The sequence below is a fragment of the Hipposideros armiger genome, unplaced genomic scaffold (genome assembly GCF_001890085.2).
Source record: "Hipposideros armiger isolate ML-2016 unplaced genomic scaffold, ASM189008v1 scaffold_383, whole genome shotgun sequence".
Lineage (NCBI taxonomy): Eukaryota > Metazoa > Chordata > Mammalia > Chiroptera > Hipposideridae > Hipposideros > Hipposideros armiger.
Genome location: NW_017731733.1, coordinates 1,670,027 through 1,680,879, shown reverse-complemented (window position 1 = coordinate 1,680,879; position 10,853 = coordinate 1,670,027). Strand labels below are relative to the sequence as shown.

Sequence of the window (10,853 nt, the reverse complement as noted above, 5' to 3'; positions counted from 1 at the left end):
CAGTAGTGACACTCAATCATTGTTTTACCCAGAAATTAAATCGTCACAAAATATCTGTCCTAGAGAAAAACTTCTTAGGAATGTAGTGCTAATGATGCCTCAAAAGATACACAGTAAGCTTTGTAGCTTTCAGACTTTTATTTCATGTATTTATCTATTTCACAGTGGCAGGGAAAAAACCCACAACTTTTTGTTCTGCAACTTCTGACATTCAAAATGACCTCCAGTTAGAATGGTGGCAGTGACGGGCTGAAGGAGGGAAAATGGCTGTTTCAGGGGTTTAGACTTTCAGTTTTGCCTGATGCGAAACTTCGGGTGATCAGCTGTACAAGGATGTGAATACAAGTAACACAACTGAATCATATACTTAAAACGGTTCAGACGGTAAATTTTGTATGTGTACTGTACCACAATTGAAAATAAATGTATCGCCAATGAAACCTAAGGGAAATTATTTTTCTATTACTAGCTTTTATTATTTTCTTTAAGACCCTTATTTTTGTTAACACGGTTCCCTTTGGGCATATTTAAAAGGTGATTTAAAAATAATTTTAAAAAATAATCTAATGGAGTCTGACAGATATTGAAAGGTGGGAGGAACTGTGACACGACAAATAATTCTAGACATCAATCCTGCTCATATGAGATGCTTTCCTGTCCACACCCTCCAACCAGGCCTCCCAAGGAAGAGCTGGACAGCAGGAGGGGAGACACCAAGAAAACAGCGATCTCCACCTCCAGGAGGGTAGAAAAGTCCTAGGAACTTTATGCTTAACAAAATAACCCCCATAATCATTTGCTGTAATGATAACAACTAATATTTTCTATGAATTTCACAATTTGTGAAGCACATGTTTATCAAGTATTTCACCTGAATCACTACAACTATCATGTCCTACAGGCAGGACTGCACATATAATTATCTCTGTGATGCTGAGACAAAGAAACGGGCCAAGAGAGGTGAAGCACCAAGGACTGCTGACTCCACTGATGAGGGTGACAGGTGACTGAGAGCACTCAGCATCCCATGGAGGCTCAGACGCCCCCTAATCCTTAGACGCCAATGCAAGGATCTAGGTAAACTGAAGGAAAAATCAGATAGTAGAAAAGACACAGAAGTATACCGTAGGTGCTTCTTTCTTTAAATATTGCTCTAAGTGGCCCATTTTTTTTAAATTCACCAACAAAATTTTTCTTTCCAAACACAAAAGTACACTTTGAAACACGAAGTGCAGGAAATCCATGATTAGACTTCCTCAGAGGCAAGAGGCATCTCACTGAAAGAGAGCTCCCACCCCATCTCCAGCCTAGAGCGAGGCTGAATCTACTAAACTGCAGGCTTTCTCTCTCTTTGAGGGATAAACCGAAACCTCCAAGGTGTCAGGAACACAGCAGAGCCCCCGAGCAGCTGACAAGCAGTAAGTGATAATCGTAGGCCCACTAACAGGGGGCAGAAAGGAAGCCCTCAATGAAATGCCTCAGAAGCAGTGCTGACAGCTACAAACACTGCAAGGAGCGGTGGGCAGTACTGGCTGCTTCTCGGGACACCAGCACACCTATAGTGACCGGACATGGGTGGCATACGCTGGCTTCTCCCACAGTGGGCACTCACATCCGTCTCCATCTACACGGGTGGGACGTGTGTCCTCAGGCCCTCCTCTGAGAGCGCTGGCACTCCCGGTGTCCAAGAGACCTTACAGCAGAGTAGTCGAAAAACAGATCGAGGTTTGAGGTCCAGCTCCAGCACTTGCTAGCTGGGTGACATTGGGGAAGTTATTCAACTGCTCTGAGACCCAGTTTCTTCAACTGCAAAAGGCTAGTGAGACCTTCCCGGCAGGATCGCCAAGAGGGTGAGAGAGAAAATGAGTGAAGTGCCTAATACAATTCATGACTTACAAGTGGGTTCTCAAGACAGGACAGCTATAACTACAATTATGCTTCAGGAAGTGTGCAAGCAATTTTGACTCAGCCCATAACAGGCAAGTCCACCTTAGAAGACTTCTGTGGCTGCCTCGCTGGTCAAGTGTGGATTTGCTATTTGCACCACACCAGCTTACCCCCTCAGGACACTCCAGGTATTCAAAGATAAAGTTGCTTGGGGCTCAACCACGCCAAATGGCATAAACTCGTTTTTTTTTGCATGTTGCATCTCCCAGATGCGTACAGGAAATGGGAAAACGCCTGCACATAATGGAGACATTTCAAAACCAGATAGTGAAAGGCTGTTCAGCATCTTTTTCCTTTCTCTTCCTCGAAAGGTACAGGAAGGTCCACACTAACGCTTCCCTTTTGGAACATTCTTATCTCCAGAGATCATCTTGGGCTCCTCTCGCTTCAATTCAACCTTCTTAGCTAAAGGCAAGAATTTTTCTCACCTCCACAGTGACCTCTGCACACATTTAGCCAAAAAAAAAAAAAAATCCAAATCCGTGAACACTCAGCCCTGTGCTTCTGTTCCAAGATGAGCTCCAGCATGTTACTAGCTCGAAAGTTATTCCAGAATAGTTGGCCATGGTTCTCCCACAGTGAGATTCTGCCCCAACATGATTACCACCATGCAACCTATTGTGTGTGGCTTTACATTTTAGGGGAAAGTTAACTATAAAATGAGCCCCATTTAAAGAATTAAGAACATAGCTCAACTTCCCTTTATTTATCCAGATGGCCTAAAAATCCTTTCAGGTCTTATGAAAATCAGAATAAACAGCAAATACTATATAAAATTTTCAAAGCCACTTCTGGTTGAGCCTGCCATTCCGATTATGTATACCCATGGCCCGACTGCTCCAATGTAGGGTCTCCTGGGTGTGTATTTGTATTCTGGCTGCTTATTCTAAGGAGTCCACTCTATATTACTTGCCTTAACCAGGGCTGTGCAGGTATTAATTCTTTGCGACATTGAGGACAGGAGTATCCTTTCTTAAAACCCATCCTAATTCCTTGTGTTCAAATGCTGACGACCCCATCTGTGGAGAATAGCTACATAATACAGAAAACTCTGCATAATCAATAAAGCACCGAGAGCCAAAACTATGCAAACAACTCCCAAGACATCAGAGATGTTCCATAAAAAAGTTCACAACTCCGTCCTAAGGCACCCCCGAACCCACTGAACAAAACCGGAGCTCATGACCCTCCCAAACCAGTCTCCATCAGTATTTCTATTTTAGCAGCCCACGGCGGACATCTAGGTATCGACCCACTACTGTCTTGTCAGCTTCTCCTCCTTTGTATTTTTCACATACAATCCCGTGGCTGCCTCCTCCGTCACTCCGAGCGCACCAGGAATGCTAATCGAGCCATTCTTATGGGCTCCTGACCTCCAGCCGTACCGCCCCCCCCCCAGCCTCTCCTCCACAGGATCCTTCATACGAAAACCTGACCTTATCTCCTACCTGTCACTCCTCAACGTGCAAACTCCTCAACGGTCAGCAGGATAAAACCGGAGCCCCTTCATCTGACACTGACTGCTTGACCTTACAGATGATGATGTGTTTGTTTCCGGTCTATTTGCCCAACTGTGACGTACACTCCATAACGGCTGGATGGCCACTGCCTACAGCTACCCACATAGGTGGGAGCTCAAGAAAGACGCATGAAATGAAGAGCAGGCACGCACGCTTCTCTTCTCACCTCGTGTCTTACCGTTCCCTACCTCACGCTTCACACTCAATGACACCAAACAACTGGCAATTCCCCAGATCTCTGGGCTGAGCTCTGAGCCGCTCAGCATGTCGTTCTCACAATCTAAGATGCTTTCCCTCTCTGCTTGGGAGTCTGAGAAATTCCCTCTGGTGCATCAAATCTCAGCTGAAATACTAACCCTGTAGGAAACCTTCCCCTGAGAATCTAACCCGTAGACGAACGTGCTCCTGGTCCGTCTCTTCCACTGCCATTCCAGACGTCCCACAAGCCAGCGACCCAGCTGTACACTGTCAATTGACACCAGGCTCTGGCCCCACAATTGAGGCCAAGAACTGTGATTTTCACCACTGACCCCCCAGCACTGACAAAGTTCCTGATGCAAAATAGGCACTTACACAGTCCTATAATAAATGAATTAATAAAATAAAACAATGATGATGATAATGATAGCTAACATTTATGTCACATTTACTATGTGCCAGATACTATTCCTAGTGCCTTATATTAAGTAACTTATTTAATAAAGTAAGAAATTAACAGTAAGAACAGCTCTGGCTTTACATATCTAGTGTATGTATCTAGTTTTAGCACCTTTCTTACATACAAATTAAATATCTGGACTTAATAATTTTCAAAACGAAGCTATAAATAGAAGAGCCTTTCCTGTCTGATTTGCCAGATGGGTATTCAGTCTCCATATTTGTAGGGGGGGGGGGGAAGCCATCTGATCTAAAGTGATATTTCCCTCCTTTAAACTCTACTTCCCCTTAGACAGTAGGAAAAAGGATGCTTGTGGATCTTAGAAAGATTGTCTCAGGGCCGGCCAAGTGGTTCAGTTGGTTAAGAGCTCGCTCAACGGTTTGAGCTCTGAGCAACAACAGTTCGAGTCCGGTCTGAGCTGAGCAGCCACTGAGCTACCAACAGGTGGCAGGATGGCTCAGCTTAAAAAAAAACAAAAAACTGTCTCTGAACCAGAGTGAACATTAAAATAAAGAGTGTTTAATCAAACTCCCTGGGGAGAGAATGAACTAAGCTAAAACTCATTCCATGGATGAGGTTTTTCTTCCCCACGACTGCTTCCTATTAAATTGAAAAATACCTGGCCAGCTCCTATTACCACTCCATGTAAATCACTAACTTAACTAGAGCTTTTAATGGCTATGATTTCATGAATATATTACTTCACACAGGGGATGAAGCATAAGTGAGCAGTTTCATCAAACAACGAGGCTGGAATTCAGAAGCCCAAGTTTTGGGTGGCATCTTATGGTATCTGATGGAGAGGGCACGGACCCCAAACAAAGGGGTCCTCTGCCTAGCTCGGCCACTACCCTCAGGGGCGATCCAAAGCAAGTCACTTAACCTCTGGGAAGGGGCGTGGCTTCCTCTCCAGGAAAGGAAAGCAGTAATGCCTGCCCACCCTCCTTCATGATGGTTCAGAGGGTCAAACCCTGGCCTGAGGATTTTGAAAACTGTAAGGCAGTATGTGAATACAAGGTATATTATTATTCACTGCTACCTGCTTCTGCAACCTCAGCTGAATCGAAACACCTCCCTTCACCTTTGTATAAAGACCGACAGAGGGTTAGAACCTCTTAACTGCATAAAAGAATTAGAAGACTCAATGAAGCCATGTTGAGAAAGGTGCCCTCCCCTTCATAGATGGAAGGTGCTTTGTAAACCACCTCTACTTAATGCAGAGAGAAAAATCAACCCTATTACAACTGGTCTGAGCAGTTAATGCTATGCAAATAAGTCCCTTCTCAGTCCACATAACTGAAATAAAATTTTATTGGAAACAAAATTCAGTAAAAAAAATCCTTTATTGCACCAACAATTAGCTTCTCAATTAGCTCTCAAGTAGATATGCACTAATGTAGGCCACTGAAAGGCTGTATTAAAAACAATAAAACTTTTTTTAAAAACCTAACACATAAAAAGAAATGAGAACTCAGCTTCTCCTGTGCAGGGATGGAAACTGCCCCCCGCCCCCATGCCCACAGACCCCACTCCCTCCACGCTTCCCCGCTTCCTTTCACTGGCACTCACCCGAGGTTCAGGTGCTTGAGTTTCTGAAGGCTGCTGATCTGTGTGGGCAGCTCCTCAATCTGGTTGTTAAAAAAGTTGAGCACTTCCAAATTCTTCAGCTCCGCTATGTTTGGTGGCACGGCTGCGGAAACAAAACGCTGAGTGTGAACTCAGGAGCCGTGTTACCACAAGGAATCCCAGCGACACACTGTATTTTTCTTTCATGTGAAAGAGAAATGCATGACCATCTAATTCACGTACGCTTATTTTTTGCAGGTTTTTCTTAGGTTGTAACTCACCAATGAGTAGACAGGGAAATGTTTCTTCAAAGGGCAAAAGAGAACATCTGTGCCAGCAACAGCCTATAAGTGAATGTTGCAAAGTGTATATATACTTTTATAATTGTCATAGGATGCCTGATATGTGCAACTGTTTCCTTCCTTTTTGTTTCCTTGCAGCTCCACCAGTGAGCTCCAATTCTCCTCCTGATACATTCATGAGCTATTTCAATAATCTGATATCTGAAGAGCTATTCTCTTAACATTGCACTAAATCACAACAATTTATGTTCAACCTTAAATGATGCAATATTCAACCTACCTAGTTTCTGATTTTGGCCTCTGGCCTTTGCACTTTGATCAATACACACACACACACACACACACACACACACACACACACGTTGCACTGGATTAGCAACTGATTGATGCACTGTCATTTTAAAGAAATAATTTATAGAAGAGCATGACATGAATACTAGTATGCAGATCAGTAAACCAAAGGTTAATATACCACTGGGGGCCTGAAACTCTCTTCCTTCCCTAGAGTACACACTCACAAATACAAATTTAAAGGCCAAAGGCACGTTTATTTCAAAAGCACTCTCAACTGGTAGCAGAAATACTTTCCATAGACTGTACTCCTTCATGTAGCCCATATGCTGATTTAGTCTTTCTGCAAACATTCGTTATTGGCTAAGAGCTCATCCACGGTTCCTGTAAACACGAATACCAAGGCTGTCCAGGTAACTGAAACCATTGACGGGGGCCTTGGGTACAGCATAAGAAAGGGTTTTCTCTCATACCCGTATATTTACTTCCCATCCCACCAGCTTCCTCCAAGGAATGCTGCAGAAAGCTGGGAAAACCTGGGAGCACCTTCACTTAGAACCACGACAAAGGTGTATGTGAAATTCCAAGCAGATTATCTAAGATATTTAAGGAGAAAGCCATTCCGAGAACTCCAGTGTGTAACTCCCAGGGGACTAAGTACAGAGGACGGGCAGGCTGCTCGTTACAGTTTTGAGTCACCATTTACAGCTTTATAAGACGTCTAAGGTATCGATGACCTGATGTCTTTGAGAGGGAAGAAAGCTTGGTAAGGAAAAATGCTTTCGTTGGAGGAAGGGGCTGTGAAGAATACAAATCATCCTAGACTAAGGCACTTGGGACAACGCAGTGATCCAGATGGAGAATGAGCAAGGCGTGGATTCATGACTGAAGAGCCTGGTGGTGGGGATGGAGACAAAAGGACAGATTTTAATGGGATAATTGAGGCAGCTGGGACGTTCTCCCGGAAACCACACTCTTGGACACCAGTATGAATGCCTCTGAGCCCTACCTGTACAATTTGGCTGCAGAAGCACATTTTCAGATCTGTAGTCAATAACATACTTTTGTACAAATGAATGGTATTCACTTTGTGGAAATGATCACGGAGGAAGTCAGGCTGTGCCTGCTGAGTCACCAGGTGTCAGCTTGGACCACGAAACGTTGGGAGCTCCACTGACGACAATGGCACTGCTCAGAGACCCCCACCCTTTCTTTCTCCCTGGTCACCCTCCAACGACCACCAACTTTCTCACCCTGCATTCATCTGATTAGTGTGAAGAGCAATAAAGTTAGTGCAACCCAGAGAAAATGATGACCCCAATTTAGCCACAAACCAAGAGTAATGCAGCCCGAATTACTGCTGCCTCCCGAAAGTTCCTTTGCCAGTGCAATTAAATGCTGGTCTGAAGGTATCGCCTTTTTGACAGGATGAGAGATTATTTCACTCTCCTTGCTAAATCGGTCCAATTGAAAACCACAAATTATGCGAAATGTGATTTAGGGCTTTGTTTTGTGGACACAAACAATAACCCCACACTCAATTTACTAAACCTCTCCCAGCCTCTTGGTGTGCACGGGAAGATTGTGTGTTTAAGGCTGCATTCAAGCTAGAGGGGAAAAAAATTACACAGCTAATATTCTTCCTGAACTATAGAATTTTTCCCCTGGCCATAGTAAAAAGCAAAAGAAATTAACATGCAGACCTGTCTGGATGGGGTAACATTTGCTCTTTCCACCAATATTCAGCAAATGCTTATTATGTGCACAGCGCCATACTTGTAGCATTTTCAACCCTTTGGGGATAAAGTAAAAGAGGCAGGCTGTTCAAAAAGTAAATTACAAAAGAAGGGGTATCAGAGTCCATAAATGAAAACAGGTCTAGTGCTGGGAAAGCTAACTCACCCCAAAACAAAACTGTCCATGAACCATAATCAGCTAACAACAGGAGCTGTGCAATAACTAAACCATATACATATGTGGCAGGAACAACTTACGAAAAGCTATTAAAGAAAGGTGGCAGCAGTAAATACGAGGTGTGATTAAATAATATGGTAAATGTTTAAATAAAAAAATGTATTATAGTGAAAGACACATTGCCATTAATCTCCCTCAAAATACTCACCCCGCTTCAAACACACTTATCCCATCGTTCGTGCCACTTTCTGAAACAGTCCTGGAAGTCCTCTTTCATGATGTCTTTAGTTGCACTGTCATGGCTGCCTCGATGTCCTGAATCATTTTGACTTTGGGGAAGAGCCAGAAGTCACATGGTGCCAGATCCAGTGAATAAGGTGGATGAGGACACACCGTAATGTTTTTATTTGACAGAAATTGCCTTATACCAGAAGGGATGTGTGACATGGAGCGTAATCATGATGGAAAATGATTTAAGACACACTTTAAAACACACCTTCTCTCAACTGTAGCTCACATCAGACTGCACCAAACAAGTTGAAACTTGTCACACACTGCTACTAAGGTTCAATGTGCTGCTTCTCGTATTGAAATCCCTGCCTTTCTGTTGGATGGCACTCGGCAGCAGCATTCACTGTATTTTGTGATCACAACGGAAAGGTTCCGTGTCACACATCGCTTCTGGTACATGGCAATTTCAATCAAATAAAAATATTACAATGTGTCCTCATCCACCTTATTTACCGGATCTGGCACTACGTGACTTCTGGCTCTTCCCCAAAGGCAAAATGACCATGAAAGGTAAACATTTTGAATCAATTCAGGACACCAAGGCAGTCACAAAAGCACAACTAAAGACACTCACAAAAGAGGACTTTCAGAACTGCTTCAGAAAGTGGAAAGAACGATAAGTGTATTCAAAGCAAGGGGGGGTGTTTTGAGGGGAATTAATGGCTAATATGTCTTTTATGTAATACATTTATTTTTAAGATTTTATTGGGGAATTGGGGGAGGGAACTGAGTTGGGGAATCAGGGAAAGGGAACAGACAAGTTGCTGTCCATTTGTTCTTCAGTCTAGTTGCAGAGGACGTCGCTTCACTGGCCCATGTTGGTATTATCATTACGCTCTTCCCGGGTGAGGCAGTCGCTCACCAGCCATTGGATAGCCACTCATGGTGGCTCACAGCAGCTCACGAAAGCTCATGCCCGCTGCCAGCCAACCCCACTGCAGCCTACGCCGTCGGTGGCGACTCATGGCAGCCCAGCTCCAGGTCGAGCTGTTGTTGTTCACCATCTTAGCTGTAGAGGGCGCAGCGTCACTGGCCCTCATGTGGGATCTGAACCGGGCCCTGCTGCTCAGAGCTGTGCTCAGAGCTGGTGTCCCAAACCAACTCCTAACCAACGCACCTTTCAGCCAGCCCCTGTAATACATTTTTTTAATTTAAACATTCACTGTAGTTTTTGACCACACCTTGTAAGTCATTAGTCAGAATATTCTGGTGGAATTTTTCAAGATATCTATGTAACACATTAGGAAGAAGAAATTTAAAATATACACAAACAGTGAGCATCAAGATATTTCTTATTATGCATCTGAAATGTCCCTTTTTTATCAGTCTGCCCAGATTCTGATCATGACCCCAGCAGTACTTACATAGCCTATAGACAACAAGGAGCTAGCACACCAAAGAAACAGGGCAGTGTGATGTGGGGACAGGGCAGTCCTGGCCTGGTCATCTTAGGCTGACACTGGCCTCCCCCAATGAGCCCTTAAAATCTGTGTGTGTCTCTTACTTACCTCATAACCTCTCCGGACCTCTGCTTCCTCCAGTCTAAAAGAAGGCTGGACTATGGCCATTTCTAAATTCTCCTCTAGCTGGCTTTGACATTTTATGACTCTGAGAAGAGCTGGATTATAAAAATCAATGATATGGATTTAAATAATGTAAAAAACGGCGCCCTCAATTAGGAAGCTTAGCCATGTAGAACTCTGCTTATGACAGAGAATTCAGTGTCATTTTCTCTCCAGTGGTGGTGGCTGCTTTAATTTGGGGGCTTCAGCTGCTATATTTGGGAGAAAGGCCCCTAACTACTCTTAGGTGTTCCTGGCTCTTAAATGCCATTTTGCTCTGGTCAAATGGTCAGGGGACTGCTAGGGACATTCTCAGTCCAGAGCTTCCACTGTGTTTTGAAAAAATGACAAAGATGTGGTCATGTCACCCCCAGAAACTGCCCAGAGACTGGTCTCAAAGTAGCTTCTGGAAATCTAAGAACCTGGATGCTATTCTAGGGTTCCATCTACCCCAGAACTGTGTGCCGGTCCAGATCAGCAATGATCTCGATTTCTGGATGGTTCCACAGCCAGAAGCCCAAAATGCTTAGGGAGCTCAGGAAGGCCCCAAAGGGGAATTGTCTAATCTCCTGCATTGATTTGTCTTTAAAAAACTCCCTGGGGCAGGAAGCCTCAGAAAGCACTGACTGGACACAGTAGACAGACCAGAGCTCCAACCGTTAGAAACCGCTGAGCCAGCTCTATTACCGAGTAACAGCCTGACGTCTTCTAGAGGACGTATTATCCATCCTTGCTGGTTACATCTCAACAGACACAGCTAGCAGGTGCTGCACAGCTCAAGTGTAAACAACATGAATGGTAC

General features: G+C 44.1%; 1 protein-coding gene across 1 annotated transcript in view; it reads right to left on the bottom strand.

The window, feature by feature from the left end:
* Positions 1 to 10,853, bottom strand: part of LOC109393558 (ras suppressor protein 1) — a 56,181-nt gene that overhangs the window by 12,396 nt on the left and 32,932 nt on the right. Inside the window, exons 4-5 of the mRNA XM_019662921.1 lie at positions 5,695 to 5,815; positions 3,855 to 4,018 (exon numbers count right to left, since the gene is read on the bottom strand). Coding sequence (XP_019518466.1) covers positions 3,855 to 4,018; positions 5,695 to 5,815 — 285 coding nt within the window. The remainder of the gene's footprint in view (positions 1 to 3,854; positions 4,019 to 5,694; positions 5,816 to 10,853) is intronic.